General features: G+C 35.0%; 1 protein-coding gene across 1 annotated transcript in view; it reads right to left on the bottom strand.

The window, feature by feature from the left end:
• The window catches only part of LOC149806280 (uncharacterized), a 386,203-nt gene that overhangs the window by 172,184 nt on the left and 190,492 nt on the right, over positions 1–23,527 (bottom strand). Inside the window, exons 28-32 of the mRNA XM_089935557.1 lie at positions 16,364–16,601; positions 13,478–13,565; positions 6,881–6,974; positions 2,218–2,379; positions 616–789 (exon numbers count right to left, since the gene is read on the bottom strand). Of these exons, the coding sequence (XP_089791683.1) occupies positions 616–789; positions 2,218–2,379; positions 6,881–6,974; positions 13,478–13,565; positions 16,364–16,601 (756 nt within the window). The remainder of the gene's footprint in view (positions 1–615; positions 790–2,217; positions 2,380–6,880; positions 6,975–13,477; positions 13,566–16,363; positions 16,602–23,527) is intronic.

The following is a 23,527-nucleotide window of genomic DNA, read 5'->3' as shown; positions in this document are numbered from 1 at the left end:
TGAAACTGGTCCCATCTCAAGAGTTGCAATGAAAATTCTAAAACCATTATATCTATCTAAAGACTAGCAGGAGTCATATCCCAAAATTCAAAATCATGCTATCAGCTAGATCATTAACAAACAAGCATTTGAAGTTAATTTTTTTGTCATGCTCTTATCTTTCCGGCATCAACTTACATGGTCATTTTCTATAGGTTGGAAGTGTTTAGCTCCATTGTATCTGTTCTCTTTCATGAAACTACTCCCATCTGTACCAATGGTTTTTCCACAAAAAACATTTCCTGTTCTGGAATGTGGGTCTTTATCATGCTAATGTTTATATGGATACATCAGCTTCTATGGTAACAGCCACAGTTGTTTGAATATGTATACCTTATTCCTGTATGCCATTTATAAACTCAAAAATGATGTTCAATGCTTTTCAAAATCTGAAAGTTTGACGTTGATTATCTATGTATACCCAAATGTCTAAAAGTAATTTAGGGGTCAGAAAATTGGTTTTTTACTATGATTCCCTACAGTTTTCGAGAATTTAGTATTCTTTCATAATATGGAGTAGTGTTCCTTTAAATAATGTTTTAACAAAAATTATACCAACTGCAATATTCTACTCACTCTGACACATTACTGAGGAATTTGCCCCTTCATCAGCTGTAACCTTTTGGAATGGACAGGGCTTGCAGAATGACTGACCTTCTTCATCCTGGTAAAAGTGTCGTGGACATTTCTGACAGGAATCCATCAATGTAGTTGTATTGTATTTGTAATATTGACCTTTAGGGCACACAGCTGCAGGAATATAAAGTGTAAAAATAATACATGTGACTGCCCTCACAGGAACATCTAAGGTAAACATATTGTACATTTCCTCACTTTGTGGGTAATATACTAGTTGCATCAAATACAATGAAACCTCTCTTGGCCAAAAACAAACAAGACCAAATTATAGCCATCAGCAAAGGCAGCCATGTTTTAGTCTATGTCCAAAAGATGCTAGAAAATATTAGGAGAAATAAGAAGCTTATTAATTAGCATGATGTATAATACTGCTACCTATCAATGAAATCAAATGTGGTCTGGTCACAACATTTGCATAATCTGGTATTCATTTCATTGTTGTAATTATAAATTTTATTTTTAAGGTTGAAAAAGTTCTTGGGTCAGCATCCAGAAAATTGGATGATCCATATATCTGGGTTAATGGTGATAATTAAATCTGCAAGTGTTTCCAGGCAAAAGCATATTGTGTTCTTGTTTCAATTTATTAAAAGCTAAAAGTACAGAATATGAATTATAAAATTGTTGACAACATGTAACACTATATATATCACACAAAAGTAATTACCATTTACTTTAACACGTCTTTAGTACCATATATATTTTTTTATAAGTTGAGACCATCTACAAAATGCACAGACCCATATCTATCATTGCATAATGCACTGGCAGATCTGGGTCTGTGCAGTTTTTTAAGGCTAATCAGTAGAACAAAAACATAGACCTTGATATGCAGGCATATCATGCTATGGCAGATCAGGACCTTTCTTATTTGCATTTTGACTCGACTTATAAGGGAGTATATATGGTATTACAAATACCAAATTCTATTGCAATACATTAGTAGCACATGCATGCCCAGATATCTCTTCTTAAATAATGTAAAATTTTCTTTGAAAATGACATCCTAGATCAACAGATGGATGGATATTATTAGCACAAAACTTAGTTGATTTTGTTTGGGGGGGGAGCCTAATTACAGGGAAAACAACTAATAAACACACGGACTGATGGAAATGACAATCATAATATATTCCCAAAATACACAGACAAACTTGCTAATTTCAGAGAAGTAAATGAAGACAGGTGACACTCACTATACATAAATTCAATTTACCTGCTTTCATTTTAATGCCATTTATAATGATGAAATAAAATTTAATTTGTGTGATTGTCATGACTGGTGCCATGTACTGTGTGATTCACATGTAGCTCACTAATGTTTTATATGTATCAATTTGTTTAAAAATTACAAATATATAATCATTATTTCAAAACTCTAAGGTATAATTTTCCCAAGAACTTTCTTAATTTTCAGGTATCCTATTTCAAAATTACTTTCAATTTATGCTAATTTTGATTTATACAATAACCTTAACAATGCGTGTATGGCATAAATTCAGTGTCACCTGTATGCAAATATACACAGAAGACACTTACCAATACAGTCTGTTGCTGCTGTGGAACCAATAGTACTAGTTGTCTGGGATGAATTACATGGGAGACAACTCTCTTTACCTTGAAGCTGCTGGTATGTTCCAATAGGACAGAATTCACAAAAGCCTGTCTGATTGTTGTAAAACATCCCCTTCCCACAGTCAACTGAAAACAAGAATCACAATTTCATACATTTTTTGGAAATGTATGGTTTAAAGTAATGTTTGTATATACCTTGCACAAAGATCTAAAAATTTAAAGCAAATTCATGTATAAAAAAGTTGGACAAAATGAGTAAAATATTTTCTGTTATAATATGTACTCTGTACACCCCAAAATGTCCATTATGAAGTGGTTACCATCTTCCCATGGTCAACAGCTAGACATTTCCATCTTCCCATGGTCAACAACTAGACATTTCCTGACCAAATAATCATTTATTATGGCTTTATGTGTAGCTTAAATCAAAATTAGAAACAAAAATACAATGGAGTTATTGGACAGTTACACTGATTGATTCACTCCATTACAAAAATACAATGGAGAGATTAGTTATTGGACAGTTGCACTGATTGATTCACTCCATTATGATGAATATAAATATGACAGGACATGTTTTCACATCAATGCATATGGCACTTCTTTCCCCCAAAACAAAAGCTTCATTTGCATAGAGAGAGTGGCTGCAACCAAGAAATAACAATCTGTTACTGTCATTCATTTATACATGGTATTTAATATACAGTGTCACCCCACTGTAACACGGTAGTTGGGAGCCATAGAACCCGACCGCATTATGTACCGAACCATGTTATATGCAACCAAGTCAGTAAGCTGAAGAAAATGTACCCCCAACAAATTGGGGGGGGGGGGTAATAAATGCAGGCAGGAAAATACGTGCTTCGTCGGCACAGTTACCATCTTAAATTGATGCATATTAAATAAGAAATACACCTGTAGTGAAAACAGAGAAGACATAATATAATAGTTTACTTTATTTAGAGAACCATGAATTGGTACATATACGTGAATCCTGTTTATATATAAATGTCTAATGTATAGCATGAATAGAGTATCAATACCATGTACTCACCTGCGAATCTCATCATATACATTTAATCCACAGTACAAGTGATTCCATTGAAAATATGCACACACACACACACAGCTTTAAAATATTCATTAATTTTGTTACAGGTCATATTAGTCTGAATTCAGTAGAAAAACACAGCACAATCATGTAACGAATGAAGAAGCACATTTACTTTAAAGTAAGTTCCAAGTCAGTAAAGGTTAGTTGGCATTTTAAGCCGCCGTTTGTAGCGTTTGTAAGCATAAATGTTTTCCCTACAAAAAGGAAACTTTTACAGCACAGTTAACGTGTTCCAGTCACGTTGGAAGATGCAAAAATCCACCAGATTCCATCACTTTTATTTAAGTTTGGTACTGACTTCCTTTGAAGAAAAGTTCTTTGCTGTTATTGAAAGATTGTAGTCAGCTTTCTTTGATGAAGGGTGCATGCACTATTAAAGTCACTGCTAAAGGACAGCTTTGGAGAACCAAATGAATGCCCATTTCTTATTATGGCGGCAACATCAAATAATTGCATTGCATGATTAAGACTGTATTTTTTCCATTTGCTGAGTATGTTTTCATAACAGTCGGTGCTTCAAAGATAATCTGTTTCCTTTGAAATTTCAGCAAACTATTTTATCTGGGTACATTTTTAAAAAGGAATTGGCCATTGTTTATACTATTCAAGTTACTGTCCCTCCATGCCTACTGAATAAACCAATAAGTAAGATGTATTTTTTTTTCTTTGTTTTTTAACATTTGTGGTAGCAGTGTGATGCTGCCTTCCATGCGTGGGTCTGAAAATTAAGACAAAGGGTCAACGGACCATAGAGACGCAGGTGTTCTGATGACAGAGATTATTACAGAAAACGTGAGTGTCTGAAGGATTTAATTCTGAGTGAAAAGAATAGGAATTTTTCTTACCATCCACATACAAATATCAGTCTTTGTAAATATATTAATGACAAGTGAGCAGCCTACAATGCGATGAAAGATAGATTATGAGACAATGCCTCATCCGGTTGATCTCCTTTACCAGAAATGTCAACAACAAAAAAGCGCATATTTCACAACATACAAACCTCATACTAGATGTCAAGATAAGAGGATTATGATATAACAATGCACTGTTTAGATGGTTTGTCAGTATGGACAAAGAATTTGTTTATGTAACAATAGATAAATCTCAGTGCATTTTATATCCAGTTTGCAACTTCCTTTCATGGGGCCTCTGAATTTCTGCACTCCAAACCAATGGTTGTATATAAAAGTTTAAACAGCCAACAATGTCACCAATAAATAAAAAAGCCACATGATATGTTTTGCCACCAATAAGGAAAAACAATCCAAATTTGTGACATTGTAGAAGACCTATGCGATCCCAGAATAAACTTTTTATGCATTTTTTTTTCCTGCTTACTTTTAAGAAGAAAAAAATACTTTTCCGTGTATGAGAAAAATACATACAAAATTTCAGGAGCCAAGCCATGATTATTTTGTATTATTCATACGCAATTTCTTTGTCAAAATGATAAGCAACTTTTTACATTTCTTTCGTACTTTTTAAGATTTTTTTTGTGTACACAAGAAAAATATATGTATATGAAATTTCGGGAACCACACCACTACTGCGCTATATCCGAATTTGCATCATAACGGAGCGCGCTATAGCGGGGTCACACTGTACCAGCAAACATAGGCTGTAATCTGATTAAAATCAGATCCCCACTGTCCTACGTGAAGATCTGACAGCAACTTCTTAGCAGCTTATGTTCTGGTAACATTTGAATTAGCCAATGGAAATGCAGCTTTCAGAAATTTGAAAGTCAATCAAATCATTTGGCACACATTGATGCTCTTCAGCCATACTACTCAGTCTCCAAAATGTGAAAGTATACTTCATCTGAAAGTATAGGACTTCATCTGACTGGTTGAAAAAAATTACCAATTATGGTAATAACTTAGGTCACCAGAACATGACTCCTAAGTGGTCACTATCAGATCGTCATACATGACAGCAGATATGCCTGTGACCAAAAGGCATCGCAAGTCTTTAAACAAAGGTGACCTGTCAATCATTGGGTTGACACATATATTTGGTCTTGGTCTGATACTTATTAGACTTCAGACTCCAACTGCAATATACAAGCAGTTGAGCTTACTAATTCCTGTATATGCAAAAGTTAGTTTCTACAAGAGACCCATGCTGACCTCATATCACTTACTGGTTTACATAACTTAAAATTTGATCATCTCACTAAGAAGGTTTACTTAGAATTGCAAGAATACATCCTATCTCTCAAACTTTATAATATCATGTTGATTTAACCTATTTTACAACATCCTGATAAAATATATTTCTAAAGATAAAAGCATAATTAACATGAAATTTTTTGGTCATAATCAGTCATCCAAACAATTTATGATATAAACTGGAGAAGAAATATAGACTCTTGACCTAGACAGGCATCAATCTCAGCAATTGGATGCAAGGTTTCTCATTAATATGCACTGATCCAGTCTGTGACAGTCACAATATATGCACTGATCCAGTCTGTGACAGTCACAATATATGTACTGATCCAGACTGTGACAGTCACAATATATGCACTGATCCAGTCTGTGACAGTCACAATATATGCAAAGGAGGGAGTAAAATCTAATGGTAATTTGGTCTCCAGTGTGGCAACAAGCACACCCAATCAGATAAAAGATTTCCTCAATAATATTAGTAGATCTTGATCAAACTCATCAAACACAAAGATAATATAAAACTATTTGACAAATTTGATAAAAATCTTATCAGAAGTAAGAAATTGAAATCCTATTAGAAATATAGTAGCTAGTGTTGAAAAGCTCAGCCAATCTACTGCAATGTCAACCATGATCTTCATGACGTAGAAAATAAAATATGATGCATGAATACAGATGTTGGTCCGTGTCTATACTGTTGAATGTGTTATTAGTTTATCCCAACAAATATTCTTTATTATATACCAAGGTGAGCAATCAAGGAAATTGTTGGTAAAATAATTATCATATCTTAAAAATCACACACACACACATTAATTTATCCTGGGGCCCAGTGTGGTCAAGTGGTCTAAAGTTATCTCCATTACTGACCATTTCCATCTCACCTATGTCCGTGTGGGTTTGATCTCAGGCTTAGCCAATGTAGGTATGTGAGAAAACTTGCCTGTAGCTTACCATGGGTCAGTGGTTCTATCCAGGGTTCTTCTTCCACTAGTTTAAACTGGCTGCCATATATGGCCTATCTTGAAACTCCATAACAACAACAACAAATATATATATATATATATAGAGAGAGAGAGAGAGAGAGAGAGAATGTACATTGTATCAATGATATACCATGAGATGTATACACCTTTCATTAAAAGGAAAAGAAGATTTTAACAAATTATGCAACCTTAAATGTGTTTGTATGTGTGTATGTGTGTCAACAGGAGAATGCAAGTTCTAGAAGTGGCATAAGACATGAACAATGTTGACAGCTAGCAAATTCTCAAATATGTCTGAATAATGGAAGGCAGTAAATAATTCTTGTTTCCTTTATAAAACATGTAACACTTACCACAAAAACCATTGAGGAATAAACTCCCTGGGTCGCAAATTTTTCTTTCAGAAATTACCACTGAATCCTCCAGCCATTCAGATTGACCAATGTGCTGAAAAAGATATAATCATAATGATAATAAAGATAGATATGAAAATAAAAGCATGTATATTTCATCTGCTGAGAAAGATCATTAGGTACAGTCTTTCAAATCCATGAGGAGCTCCTTCTCAAAAGGGTAAGTAAATACTAATTTGGCCTGGCAATGTTACAGTTGCCCCAGAATTACCATTAACATTCACACATTACATGCTGTTGAAATGTATTTATAAAGCAAAGGCTGTCAAATCAACAGCTGATTGGGGCAGTGATTTCGAAAGGTTCCAGTTCTTCTGGCCATCTTCATTTATATGGTGCCTGTATGTAGCTCTCCAATATTGACCATTTAATACAATTTCCCTTTGATCAGATGCCTGGGTAACTAATTCTTAAGATCGGTGGGTACCCAGTAGGTTTTTACTTAAATTTTCACAGTGCTACTGGTTGAAGAGAATTATTATCAGAATTTTTCTTTTAAGCAATTTTTCTGTGTTTTTACAAGTTCTTCACTGAAAATATAAAAAACACAAGATATTTTGATTGGTTGATAGGAAGGATATCCTCTTATACCCTGTCAACTCAGATGAACCAAGTAAATATGAAGAAAAAAACCCTCAAGATATTTCAATTTGTCAAACAAAGTTTGTCCTGTTCCTCCCTATTGACTCAGAACAACTTGGAAATATGAAACTAAAAAGGCCCAAGTTATTTCAATTTGTCTGTACAACGATTGCCCTGTTACTTCCTGTTTACTCGGAATGATATGTTATTTTAATCAGGAGAATTTTGTTCCCGCTTGGAACTATGAAGTTTTCTACACACAATCAGCAGACTCCTGATTAAATCGGGAGAGTTGGCATATGTCTTCAGTACCCAGAACAAGATTTCTAAGATGGACACTGTGGTGGCTATACTGGATATCCAGACTACACCATTTTCATTACAGAACACCTAGTCCATGAGATGAATGTGTTTTTTAAAGTTTAAAGTTACTGTGCAGATGTAAAGTAAATGAGTCTAATTATCAGGGGAAGTAACCCCACAGAAAGATGATGCAGAATGCTGGGCATCTATTTATTTAAAACCCAGTAAAGGAAATGATTCTGACTATCAAGTGGTTTTAACATTGCTAAATGATTTAGATGCTGAGAAAAGGAACTCAGCTATGGTTTCACCAGTATCCTACTAAATTTGTTTAAAGTCCAATAAGGAAGTCTTTATGATGATGAAATAAAAGAGTGCTTCCTTGAATCTGCTAACTGATGACATAGAATGCTGACAATTATCCTCAGTCAAAGCCTCATCAAGCTGCCAATAAAATCTGGTTGAAATTCAATTAAGAGATTTTTTGCATGAAACGTAAGTGGCTGTCTGACAATCAATAACTGTTAAATAATGTAAAAACTAACAATCAAACTCATTCTCCCTTGCGCCTAACTCTCTGGGTCATAACAAGAAATATATATATAAATGCAAAAAACTGACAACGAATAGTGCTTAACTTTTTTCTAAATAGCCTAAGCACTTTCAACTCTAAATGAGTCTTTTTCAAAGGCAAAATTAAAACATAGATAAAACAAACAGAAAATACAAAAAGCGTTTAAGTTACAAAATTTTACATGACTACTACAACAGGAATAAAAGCTTGGCTTCAACTTCATTTTGATGCTGAAACATATTTCATATTGACGTAGAAATCTATGAGCCATATCACAATCTGTTTTTCAATGTAAATTTGCATAACATCAAGTTATATCCAAGATATTTCATTGCCTTAGTAGTAATTGTAGGCTATTGGATAACTAAGATGCAAAATGAAAGAACTATTTAAATGAAAATGTGCCAGCTAAAAAAAGATGATGACTTTATTTTTGCATGGCTTTCTTTTCGAGTCTTCCTGGTTTAAATTGCTTGGTTTCAATGTTCTAAAGTGGCAAATCCAGTCTTGGTTTAAATTGCTTGGCTTCAATGTTCTAAAGTGGCAAATCCAGTCTTGGTTTAAATTGCTTGGCTTCAATGTTCTAAAGTGGCAAATCCAGTCTTGGTTTAAATTGCTTGGCTTCAATGTTCTAAAGTGGCAAATCCAGTCTTGGTTTAAATTGCTTGGCTTCAATGTTCTAAAGTGGCAAATCCAGTCTTGGTTTAAATTGCTTGGCTTCAATGTTCTAAAGTGGCAAATCCAGTCTTGGTTTAAATTGCTTGGCTTCAATGTTCTAAAGTGGCAAATCCAGTCTTGGTTTAAATTGCTTGGCTTCAATGTTCTAAAGTGGCAAATCCAGTCTTGGTTTAAATTGCTTGGCTTCAATGTTCTAAAGTGGCAAATCCAGTCTTGGTTTAAATTGCTTGGCTTCAATGTTCTAAAGTGGCAAATCCAGTCTTGGTTTAAATTGCTTGGCTTCAATGTTCTAAAGTGGCAAATCCAGTCTTGGTTTAAATTGCTTGGCTTCAATGTTCTAAAGTGGCAAATCCAGTCTTGGTTTAAATTGCTTGGCTTCAATGTTCTAAAGTGGCAAATCCAGTCTTGGTTTAAATTGCTTGGCTTCAATGTTCTAAAGTGGCAAATCCAGTCTTGGTTTAAATTGCTTGGCTTCAATGTTCTAAAGTGGCAAATCCAGTCTTGGTTTAAATTGCTTGGCTTCAATGTTCTAAAGTGGCAAATCCAGTCTTGGTTTAAATTGCTTGGCTTCAATGTTCTAAAGTGGCAAATCCAGTCTTGGTTTAAATTGCTTGGCTTCAATGTTCTAAAGTGGCAAATCCAGTCTTGGTTTAAATTGCTTGGCTTCAATGTTCTAAAGTGGCAAATCCAGTCTTGGTTTAAATTGCTTGGCTTCAATGTTCTAAAGTGGCAAATCCAGTCTTGGTTTAAATTGCTTGGTTTCAATGTTCTAAAGTGGCAAATCCAGTCTTGGTTTAAATTGCTTGGCTTCAATGTTCTAAAGTGGCAAATCCAGTCTTGGTTTAAATTGCTTGGCTTCAATGTTCTAAAGTGGCAAATCCAGTCTTGGTTTAAATTGCTTGGCTTCAATGTTCTAAAGTGGCAAATCCAGTCTTGGTTTAAATTGCTTGGCTTCAATGTTCTAAAGTGGCAAATCCAGTCTTGGTTTAAATTGCTTGGCTTCAATGTTCTAAAGTGGCAAATCCAGTCTTGGTTTAAATTGCTTGGCTTCAATGTTCTAAAGTGGCAAATCCAGTCTTGGTTTAAATTGCTTGGCTTCAATGTTCTAAAGTGGCAAATCCAGTCTTGGTTTAAATTGCTTGGCTTCAATGTTCTAAAGTGGCAAATCCAGTCTTGGTTTAAATTGCTTGGCTTCAATGTTCTAAAGTGGCAAATCCAGTCTTGGTTTAAATTGCTTGGCTTCAATGTTCTAAAGTGGCAAATCCAGTCTTGGTTTAAATTGCTTGGCTTCAATGTTCTAAAGTGGCAAATCCAGTCTTGGTTTAAATTGCTTGGCTTCAATGTTCTAAAGTGGCAAATCCAGTCTTGGTTTAAATTGCTTGGCTTCAATGTTCTAAAGTGGCAAATCCAGTCTTGGTTTAAATTGCTTGGCTTCAATGTTCTAAAGTGGCAAATCCAGTCTTGGTTTAAATTGCTTGGCTTCAATGTTCTAAAGTGGCAAATCCAGTCTTGGTTTAAATTGCTTGGCTTCAATGTTCTAAAGTGGCAAATCCAGTCTTGGTTTAAATTGCTTGGCTTCAATGTTCTAAAGTGGCAAATCCAGTCTTGGTTTAAATTGCTTGGCTTCAATGTTCTAAAGTGGCAAATCCAGTCTTGGTTTAAATTGCTTGGCTTCAATGTTCTAAAGTGGCAAATCCAGTCTTGGTTTAAATTGCTTGGCTTCAATGTTCTAAAGTGGCAAATCCAGTCTTGGTTTAAATTGCTTGGCTTCAATGTTCTAAAGTGGCAAATCCAGTCTTGGTTTAAATTGCTTGGCTTCAATGTTCTAAAGTGGCAAATCCAGTCTTGGTTTAAATTGCTTGGCTTCAATGTTCTAAAGTGGCAAATCCAGTCTTGGTTTAAATTGCTTGGCTTCAATGTTCTAAAGTGGCAAATCCAGTCTTGGTTTAAATTGCTTGGCTTCAATGTTCTAAAGTGGCAAATCCAGTCTTGGTTTAAATTGCTTGGCTTCAATGTTCTAAAGTGGCAAATCCAGTCTTGGTTTAAATTGCTTGGCTTCAATGTTCTAAAGTGGCAAATCCAGTCTTGGTTTAAATTGCTTGGCTTCAATGTTCTAAAGTGGCAAATCCAGTCTTGGTTTAAATTGCTTGGTTTCAATGTTCTAAAGTGGCAAATCCAGTCTTGGTTTAAATTGCTTGGCTTCAATGTTCTAAAGTGGCAAATCCAGTCTTGGTTTAAATTGCTTGGCTTCAATGTTCTAAAGTGGCAAATCCAGTCTTGGTTTAAATTGCTTGGCTTCAATGTTCTAAAGTGGCAAATCCAGTCTTGGTTTAAATTGCTTGGCTTCAATGTTCTAAAGTGGCAAATCCAGTCTTGGTTTAAATTGCTTGGCTTCAATGTTCTAAAGTGGCAAATCCAGTCTTGGTTTAAATTGCTTGGCTTCAATGTTCTAAAGTGGCAAATCCAGTCTTGGTTTAAATTGCTTGGCTTCAATGTTCTAAAGTGGCAAATCCAGTCTTGGTTTAAATTGCTTGGCTTCAATGTTCTAAAGTGGCAAATCCAGTCTTGGTTTAAATTGCTTGGCTTCAATGTTCTAAAGTGGCAAATCCAGTCTTGGTTTAAATTGCTTGGTTTCAATGTTCTAAAGTGGCAAATCCAGTCTTGGTTTAAACTGCTTGGCTTCAATGTTCTAAAGTGGCAAATCCAGTCTTGGTTTAAATTGCTTGGCTTCAATGTTCTAAAGTGGCAAATCCAGTCTTGGTTTAAATTGCTTGGCTTCAATGTTCTAAAGTGGCAAATCCAGTCTTGGTTTAAATTGCTTGGTTTCAATGTTCTAAAGTGGCAAATCCAGTCTTGGTTTAAATTGCTTGGCTTCAATGTTCTAAAGTGGCAAATCCAGTCTTGGTTTAAATTGCTTGGCTTCAATGTTCTAAAGTGGCAAATCCAGTCTTGGTTTAAATTGCTTGGTTTCAATGTTCTAAAGTGGCAAATCCAGTCTTGGTTTAAATTGCTTGGCTTCAATGTTCTAAAGTGGCAAATCCAGTCTTGGTTTAAATTGCTTGGCTTCAATGTTCTAAAGTGGCAAATCCAGTCTTGGTTTAAATTGCTTGGCTTCAATGTTCTAAAGTGGCAAATCCAGTCTTGGTTTAAATTGCTTGGCTTCAATGTTCTAAAGTGGCAAATCCAGTCTTGGTTTAAATTGCTTGGCTTCAATGTTCTAAAGTGGCAAATCCAGTCTTGGAACTCCGTTTGGGGTTGTGAGCAATTGCAATAAGTATCACATCAATGAATGCTTTTTGTGTTTTCTGTTTGTCTTGTCTGTTTTGTATTTGCCTTTGGAAAGACCCATTTAGAGTCAAAAGCACTCGAAGGCTAGTTACATACTAGTTTTTGCACTGTTCATTGTCAATTTATTGCATTTATCTTAATCAATGCCTGACACATGTGATCCCTTGCTGGATCCAGTGCACTTGAAAGGACTGTTATGTTTTGACCTAATTCTAGGTGTGGACAGAAGATGGAAATGCAACATGATGAAAAATCAATGACAATTGTACAAAATTTTCTAAAGTAAACTGCACGTTCTAATAGAAAAAGTCAAAGAGAATGGTGTGGTGTAATAATGGACAACAACAGCAGCAGCAGCAGAAGCAACAACAACAATAATAATAATAATAATAATAATAACAATAGTAATAATAATAATATTAATATTAAGAAGAAGAAGAAGAGGAAGAAGAAAAATAAGAAGGATAATGAATGCAATTACTTGGGTAAATATTATCACAAAAACTGTGGATGGGGAAAACTGATGACTGACTGTAATCTTAATAAGACTGCAATGGAAAGTTAAAATTCTGAGAGTTAGGGTGAATTCCCTATGAGTTTTCAAGTGTAGTATCAAGTATAGTTCCTAAAATGTTTGGTCTATGTTGGTCCACTCCAAGTTTGATTCAATTTGTAACATCTTGGAGACATAAACTGAATGTCCAGTCAAATTGTAGTGGTTGGGGACTTTTGCATTGATTGTGTTGTGACTGGCTTTTGTAATTCTTCATTTGCCTTACGAAATTAATGGTTTCACTAACATATTAAGTGGCACTTTCTGAAATGGTTTTGCCAACATATTGAGTGAATTGAGTAAATACACATACTTGTGGGGCATGCAAAAATGAGTGGAGATATATGACTAACTTTGTAACAAAATATTAAAGGTCACAGTGTGTGTTGGGACAAAGTTGTCAAGACCTGTCAACTGTATATATATATATATATTGCAAATACCTGTATGGAACACAGTAATATAGAAAATAATAGCAATAATAAGGAAAGATATGCTCACAACAGAAAGGGTACACAAGAATGGACCAGGGTTGAGAAAGAGATAAAATGTAAATTACCTCAAAAACAAATTTCCTTTCCACCAGTAGTAAAATTCTTGTAACTTCTGTCAATGTATATCTCACTGTACCAGACAACAAAAATTCTCTGTAATGAGGTAAAAATGATCTGTCAGTCATTGTATAATGTATAGGGTTTAACTCACATCAGCACAATCCTTGATAGATAATGCCAACTGAAGATCTACTTCTAAAAATGGAAAGATAAAAAGTGGATAAATATTTATGAAGACACACCCTTCCAAATAAAAATTAATAATGTACTCCTATGATAAAGAAGATAAAAAGTAAAGATGGATTAATTTTGTAAGGAAAATGAACTAGAAATGCATTCATATAAGGCAGGTGCCCATGTCAATATAACTAAATGGCACAGAAATGAACTAGAAATGCATTCATATAAGGCAGGTGCCCATGTCGATATAACTAAATGGCACAGAAATGAACTAGAAATGCATTCATATAAGGCAGGTGCCCTTGTCGATATAACTGAATGGCACAGAAATGAACTAGAAATGCATTCATATAAGGCAAGTGCCCTTGTCGATATAACTGAATGGCACAGAAATGAACTAGAAATGCATTCATATAAGGCAGGTGCCCATGTCGATATAACTAAATGGCACAGAAATGAACTAGAAATGCATTCATATAAGGCAGGTGCCCTTGTCGATATAACTAAATGGCACAGAAATGAACTAGAAATGCATTCATATAAGGCAGGTGCCCTTGTCGATATAACTAAATGGCACAGAAATGAACTAGAAATGCATTCATATAAGGCAGGTGCCCTTGTCGATATAACTAAATGGCACAGAAATGAACTAGAAATGCATTCATATAAGGCAGGTGCCCTTGTCAATATAACTAAATGGCACAGAAATGAACTAGAAATGCATTCATATAAGGCAGGTGCCCTTGTCGATATAACTAAATGGCACAGAAATGAACTAGAAATGCATTCATATAAGGCAGGTGCCCTTGTCGATATAACTAAATGGCACAGAAATGAACTAGAAATGCATTCATATAAGGCAGGTGCCCTTGTCGATATAACTAAATGGCACAGAAATGAACTAGAAATGCATTCATATAAGGCAGGTGCCCTTGTCGATATAACTAAATGGCACAGAAATGAACTAGAAATGCATTCATATAAGGCAGGTGCCCTTGTCGATATAACTAAATGGCACAGAAATGAACTAGAAATGCATTCATATAAGGCAGGTGCCCTTGTCGATATAACTAAATGGCACAGAAATGAACTAGAAATGCATTCATATAAGGCAGGTGCCCTTGTCGATATAACTAAATGGCACAGAAATGAACTAGAAATGCATTCATATAAGGCAGGTACCCTTGTCGATATAACTAAATGGCACAGAAATGAACTAGAAATGCATTCATATAAGGCAGGTGCCCTTGTCGATATAACTAAATGGCACAGAAATGAACTAGAAATGCATTCATATAAGGCAGGTGCCCTTGTCGATATAACTAAATGGCACAGAAATGAACTAGAAATGCATTCATATAAGGCAGGTGCCCTTGTCGATATAACTAAATGGCACAGAAATGAACTAGAAATGCATTCATATAAGGCAGGTGCCCTTGTCGATATAACTAAATGGCACAGAAATGAACTAGAAATGTATTCATATAAGGCAGGTGCCCTTGTCGATATAACTAAATGGCACAGAAATGAACTAGAAATGCATTCATATAAGGCAGGTGCCCTTGTCGATATAACTAAATGGCACAGAAATGAACTAGAAATGCATTCATATAAGGCAGGTGCCCTTGTCGATATAACTAAATGGAACAGAAATGAACTAGAAATGCATTCATATAAGGCAGGTGCCCTTGTCGATATAACTAAATGGCACAGAAATGAACTAGAAATGCATTCATATAAGGCAGGTGCCCTTGTCGATATAACTAAATGGCACAGAAATGAACTAGAAATGCATTCATATAAGGCATGTGCCCTTGTCGATATAACTAAATGGCACAGGTTATTAAGACATAACTCAGTAAAAGTTTTGATGGAATATAGTGAAAATGTAACATAACCTAGATCTTCTTCAGGTACAGTCTCATACCAATTTAGCTTTCAATCCAATTAGTCTTTCAAAAGTTACTGAACAGAAAATGACAGACAAAGTTCTAAGTAAAACTAAGAAAAGCTGCATAATTTTTAAAACAATTTGTACAATGGTGAAAATCAGACTTGACCTTGTTCTTATAAAATCCAACCTAATAACAAATTTGGCTTCAAGTCATGAAGTTCTATAAAAAAAATTCATTGAGTGGAAATTGCTGTGAAAAGCTAAAGGTTAGCAAAGAACCAGAACTCCATAAAATCTTTCCACAAAACTGAATACTTGTCTTCATTTGAGGGTTTTTAACAGCACATTCAATAAGAGTATTGATTACATCATGCCAAGGAAATGAAGCTAACTGCCTTTCCCAAGGACACTTCAAGGCAGCCATCCCAAGAAGAACTGGGTAAGTATTGGACCCATGTCTCTTGGATTATGCGTCTGGTGCTCTACCAATTAAGCTAAAATGACTCCTGGAAAGCAATGAAAACCAAACTTAGTCAAGATTGCCTTAATGAAAAGCCATGCACTCTACACACTCATCTTAAATTTTAAGGTAAGTGTGTATGTCATGAAAGAATACTTCCCAACATATTTTGAAATGTAGACATATCTGCAGTGTACAAAGTATGCAAATTTGTTGTGAACAAAAAAATTGCACAGCCAGATGGAGATCTGAATCCAGACTGAGTGGGTCCAATTGAGTACTCTATAAACTGAAAATATCAGTACATCAAATGAATATTAAAAAAAACTCGCAACATGAAGAAAAAGAGTTACTCACATTTCTAAATCAATTCGTATAGCCATGACTGCGTTTCCAGCCATACAGTTTCCAAACACATTGATATTTGTGCAGTTAGAGCTGACACAGAGTTGAGGGAAGGTACCATTGCCTGTTATGTCCTTAAATCTCTGCATTATATTTGTTCTGAGTGAGGACAGATACAATTCAGAACACTGTACTTTGCTGAATCGATACTTCATCTGTATATCAATCTGGTATCTATTTAATGATTTACCTGGAAAAGATAAAATATCTAGTGTAACCTTAATTGTTGATCTTATGGTATAAAATCTCATAAGATTATAAAGTATCTCTATTGAAATTATTGTTACCGACATTCAACAGCAATAGTTCAAGAGATAGCAGGGAATAAAAAATTAGCACACTCAATGTAATTTGTCTACCTTAATCTGCTCAGGTAATCAATATACAAGAATGCATACATACAAGCACACCCAATGTAATTTGTCTACCTTAATCTGCTCAGGTAATCAATATACATTTATACACACATACAAGCACACCCAATGTAATTTGTCTACCTTAATCTGCTCAGGTAATCAATATACATTTATATATACATACAAGCACACCCAATGTAATTTGTCTACCTTAATCTGCTCAGGTAACCAATATACATACATGTATGCATACAAACAACACACCCAATGTAATTTGTCTACCTTAATCTGCTCAGGTAATCAATATACATGTATGCATACATACAAGCACACCCAATGCAATTTGTCTACCTTAATCTGCTCAGGTAATCAATATACATGTATGCATACATACAAGCACACCCAATGTAATTTGTCTACCTTAATCTGCTCAGGTAATCAATATACATGTATGTATACATACAAGCACACCCAATGTAATTTGTCTACCTTAATCTGCTCAGGTAATCAATATACATGTATGCATACATACAAGCACACCCAATGTAATTTGTCAACCCTAATCTGCTCAGGTAATCAATATACATTTATACATACATACAAGCACACCCAATGTAATTTGTCTACCTTAATCTGCTCAGGTAATCAATATACAAGAATGCATATATACAAGCACACCCAATGTAATTTGTCTACCTTAATCTGCTCAGGTAATCAATATACATTTATACATACATACAAGCACACCCAATGTAATTTGTCTACCTTAATCTGCTCAGGTAATCAATATACATGTATGCATACATACAAGCACACCCAATGTAATTTGTCTACCCTAATCTGGTCAGGTAATCAATATACATGTATGCATACAAACAACACACCCCATTTAATTTGTCTACCTTAATCTGCTCAGGTAATCAATATACAAGAATGCATACATACAAGCACACCCAATGTAATTTGTCTACCCTAATCTGCTCAGGTAATCAATATACATTTATACATACATACAAGCACACCCAATGTAATTTGTCTACCTTAATCTGCTCAGGTAATCAATATACATGTATGCATACATACAAGCACAACCAATGTAATTTGTCTACCTTAATCTGCTCAGGTAATCAATATACAAGAATGCATACATACAAGCACACTCAGTGTAATTTGTCTACCTTAATCTGCTCAGGTAATCAATATACAAGAATGCATACATAGAAGCACACTCAGTGTAATTTGTCTACCTTAATCTGCTCAGGTAATCAATATACAAGAATGCATACATACATTGGTCATATGACTGACAAGTCCAACCGTGCTTGTTGACTGAGTCTGCAATACTACTTGTACCATTGCAACTACTAACAATGACTTTACTTTCAGAGCGTGATTAAATCAGTTACAAGTAATCTACCTCCCCAACTGTTATACACATATGTACAAGCTAATATTTTTAAAAAAACATTTATGCACATGCATACACAAAGAAACACAAACATGCACACACACAAATAAACACACAAAAACATACACACACAAAGAATCAGACACACACACAAATAAACACACAAAAACATACACACACAATGAATCAGAGATAAACACACAAAATCGTACACAAAGAATCAGACACACACACAAATAAACACACAAAAACATACACACACAATGAATCAGAGATAAACACACAAAAACATACACAAAGAATCAGACACACACACAAATAAACACACAAAAACATACACACACAATGAATCAGAGATAAACACACAAAAACATACACAAAGAATCAGACACACAAATAAACACACAAAAACATACACACACAATGAATCAGAGATAAACACACAAAAACATACACAAAGAATCAGACACACACACACAAATAAACACACAAACACACTTACAAAGAATCACACACACATATATGCAATACATTACCTATTCAAATTAAAGCTATGTTGCTAAATAAGTTAAAAGCAGGAGGTGGGTGGGTGGTGTATCTTACACTTTATAAGTACCTCACATTGTTTAGGATTTGATAATTTGTAGCAACTAATACTTTAGGGCTGATTTAATAACATTAGAAATATTATTTCAAACAAGAACACCTACAAATGCAAATTATTTTTAATAGCTTCTTGCCTGGCTTGACTACTTTGAGATTTTCAGCTTCTAATGATGTAGATTTGGAGTAGAAGTAGATTCTCTTTGTTGAAAAATGTTGTACAGGTAAATGGGGGAAGATTTCATAGACACCTTGTACATCTTTTTGGCCTTCCTAAAGACACATCTTCCATGCATTAATAATACACTGTATACATTGAATTTGCTCATTTTAAGAATTAGTTTACATGCCATTTCCTGAAGCTGGGGAAAATTTCTCATATTCATAGTTTTGTATTCTCCCAAATTATATTAAATTACTGAGTAAGGAATTTAATGTAACTTTTGTAAACCTAGCCCTGTACTGTAATGGAATAAAGACCTTGTAAACCTAGCCCTGTAGTCTTACTGGCAATCACACTATTATAACAGAGAATTTGCAGCATATCACACTGCAGTCTTATTGGCAATCACACTTTTATCTTTGTCATGACAGAGAATATGCAGCATATTACACTGCAGTCTTACTGGCAATCACACTATAATAACTGAGAATGCAGCATATCACACTGCAGTCTGATTGGCAATCCCACTATAATAACAGAGAGTATGCAGCATATTACACTGCAGTCTTACTGGCAATCACACTATAATAACTGAGAATATGCAGCATATCACACTGCAGTCTTATTGGCAATCACACTGTTATAACAGAATATGCAGCATATCACACTGCAGTCTTATTGGCAATCACACTATTATAACAGAGAATATGCAGCATATTACACTGCAGTCTTACTGGCAATCACACTATTATAACAGAATATGCAGCATATTACACTGCAGTCTTATTGGCAATCACACTATAATAACAGAGAATATGCAGCATATTACACTGCAGTCTTACTGGCAATCACACTATAATAACTGAGAATATGCAGCATATCACACTGCAGTCTTATTGGCAATCACACTATTATAACAGAGAACATGCAGCATATCAAACTGCTGTCTTATTGGCAATCACACTATTATAACAGAGAATATGCAGCATATTACATTGCAGTCTTATTGGCAGTCACACTATTATAAAAGAGACTATGCACCATATCACACTGCAGTCTTATAGGCAATCACACTATTATCTCTGTCTTAACAGAGACTATGCAGCACATCACACTGCAGTCTTATTGGGAATCACACTATTATCTTGGCATCATATTCAATGTCTGTAAAGAGTATTCTGGCTGTTGTCCTCATGTTGACTTTAAGTACCACGCAAAGTAATGATATTGACATGCATACACTTGATGAGACTGCATCTCCTATTTTCAGGGAAGGTCATTTCTGAACAGAACAAATAACAATGGTTTTAACTCAACCCTGTGGTACTCCTAATATTTTCTGATGGATGTCCATTTAATAATGACTTGCTTACACAATATAAACTATATAGAAGTAGGAACAGATGAACTAAGAACTGAAACACCTGATTTGCTCAATACATATGTACCAGTATAGTAGATGGACTGTGTGTGTGTGATTTGGATTTTTAATGTAGCTTTAGCAATTTTTCAATCATATTGCTACGATGTCTGCAGTGTGGCAGTTTATAGTGATTTCTAGCACTGGGTCATCATGCCACAGACATGTAGCATGATTCCAACCCAGTCACATTATTCTGACACCAGGCTGACCAGTCCTAACACTCGCATATTAATACTGAGCACCTAGTGAGGCAACTGTTAGTAACATTTTCTAAGTTTTGGTATGACTTGGCTGGGGTTCAAACCCACAACTTCCTACATCTGAGGTGGATGTTCTAACCACTAGGCCACCGGAGTGGTCAGTGGATGAATTGATTGACTGTACATAAGATATAGCATACTATAAGTATAAGATGAAATAACAGAAGTAGCCTACAAACATTTTTAATAGGAAACTACTTAATTATATATATATATATATATATATATATATATATATATATATATCTTTGGCTTTCTTTGGGTCTCACCTTCAATTGCCCTAGTTCACTAAAGCAAGGTGGTAGGAAAGCATACAGTTGCAGTTTCACATAATGACATAATGTATTCTGAAGTATCACCATTTTAATGTATCACATGGAATCACCATTATAACTTAAGGACAGCAATGCAGAGACAGAACTGATCACAATTAGGCAAAGCTGTCATAACTATCTATGAGGAAATCCATAGAAAATATCTAAAATTTGAACAAAACATGAACTCTAATTCAGAACCTTGTAGTACTCCAAAACTTTTGATCTTATTTTCTAATAGGAAGTGAATCACTTAAGAGTATCTTCACTTAATTGATAGATTTTCAAATTTTCAGGAATTACAGGATCTATTAGGTTCAGAGACTTATGAAAACCAATCATTAAAATGGCTACTAGTTCTCCTTCATCAAAGGTTTGCAGCTGCTCATAAATCACTGATATAAATAGTGTCACTGGAATGAACATTTTAATTGATTGTCATAAAGCAGATTGTGATTGTTGACACAGAACAATGTGATAAAACAGAAAGGTAATACTGTTAGCAACAGAAGATGCAGCTGGTACAAAAAGTCTTAAACTTATCATGTCAAGTCATGTAGTTTCAGAAACTTTATTTATTTTTTAAAAGTAATTCAAAGCAAATTCAGAATTAATTTCTGGAACTTCTAATTTTGCATTATTTAGGAGTTTTGTGAAACAGAATCATTTTAGTTCATTTTGATAAGAGTTCAACCCATGTTCATTAATTTTTGTGGCAATGTTTACAAAAAATTCGTTGAAAATATTTGCAATGTCATGTGGATCATAGACATGGTTGCAATGTCATGTGGATCATAGACATGGATCCCATCAGTATATAAGAATGAAAAATTTCTGAATAGTTCTGAGTTTTTTTGTCATCATCAAGAATCTTTTGGAAGTGGTTTCTATTAGCTTGCCTAATGATTTTGTTTACTTTATTTCTCCCAGTTTTATATTTATCTTGAATAGTAACAGACTTTCAAGAGGTCTTGTCTTTACATCGCAATTAAAATTTCTGTGTTCATTGATTGATGATCAGACTTTATGTTTCTTCAAAGTCAACTGACAATCTCCATTTAAGACCTGATCAAATGATTAAAAATATTAACAGTATCATCCAATATCTTGATACTCTTTCAGGGGATATGCTTTGAGTCCTTGAAAAAATATTATTTAAATCTGTTAATATCCTATATGTGATGGATTTATTAGCATGTTTTTATTCTTGTCAGACAAATTACTTAAACCAAATTTTGCAACAGAACTTGGGTAAATATGGTTTCTCGAAACATTTTTTTTTAAGCAGACAACCAAAAGGGTCAGAAATTTAGGTACTGTTTAATTGGTCTGATATTAAAGACAAAAGCAAAGCTAATTATTCTGTATGGTAAATCAGACTCTGATAATAATCAAATTAATGTTGTTTCTATTACTTAAGCATTAAAAATAAATCACAGGATCCCACTTAGAGAAACAGATGTTGTGTCTTAACTTTGCATGTAATTAACATGCATGCCAACCTCCCAGGAAGTGTTGATTTTAAAACACTTAAAGTGTTTGGAGGTTCCAATATGGATCAGTTTGTGTGACCCCAAAAAGCAACATCAAGACTGCTCTTAATAGACTGGGATGGGGTTGGGGTCCTGCATGTGTCATTAGAGTTCATTTTTTCCGTGATGGGATGGGGCTGGGGTGATGCAGGTGTTATTAGAGTTCATATTCTCTGTGATGGGATGGGGTTTGGGTGATGCAGGTGTCATTAGAGTTCATTTTCTCTGTGATAGGATGGGTTTGGGTGATGCAGGTGTCATTAGAGTTTATTTTCTCTGTGATAGGATTGGGGTTGGGGTGATGCAGGTGTCATTAGAGTTAATTTTCTCTGTGATGGGACGGGGTTGGGGTGATGCAGATGTCATTAGAGTTCATTTTCTCTGTGATGGGATGGGGTTGGGGTGATGCAGGTGTCATTAGAGTTCATTTTCTCTGTGATGGGATGGGGTTGGGGTGATGCAGGTGTCATTAGACTTCATTTTCTCTGTGATGGGATGGGGTTGGGGTGATGCAGATGTCATTAGAGTTCATTTTCTCTGTGATGGGATGGGGTTGGGGTGATGCAGGTGTCATTAGAGTTCATTTTCTCTGTGATGGGATGGGGTTGGGGTGATGCAGGTGTCATTAGACTTCATTTTCTCTGTGATGGGATGGGGTTGGGGTGATGCAGATGTCATTAGACTTCATTTTCTCTGTGATGGGATGGGGTTGGGGTGATGCAGGTGTCATTAGAGTTCATTTTCTCTGTGATGGGATGGGGTTGGGGTGATGCAGGTGTCATTAGACTTCATTTTCTCTGTGATGGGATGGGGTTGGGGTGATGCAGATGTCATTAGAGTTCATTTCATCAATGATGAGATGGGGTTGGGCTGATGCAGGTGTCATTAGACTTCATTTTCCCTGTGATAGGATGGGGTTGGGGTGATGCAGGTGTCATTAGAGTTCATTTTTCTCTGTGATAGGATGGGGCTGGGTGTGAGTGTGTGTGTGTGTGTGTGTGATTTTAATTTTTAACATATCTTTAACAATTTTTCAGTCATATCACTACGATGTCTG

This window comes from Sinohyriopsis cumingii, chromosome 2 (assembly GCF_028554795.1).
Source record: "Sinohyriopsis cumingii isolate HCF-2022 chromosome 2, ASM2855479v2, whole genome shotgun sequence".
Classification (NCBI taxonomy): domain Eukaryota; kingdom Metazoa; phylum Mollusca; class Bivalvia; order Unionida; family Unionidae; genus Sinohyriopsis; species Sinohyriopsis cumingii.
The sequence above is the reverse complement of the archived record's forward strand: the minus strand, read 5'-3'. Positions and strand labels throughout refer to the sequence as shown.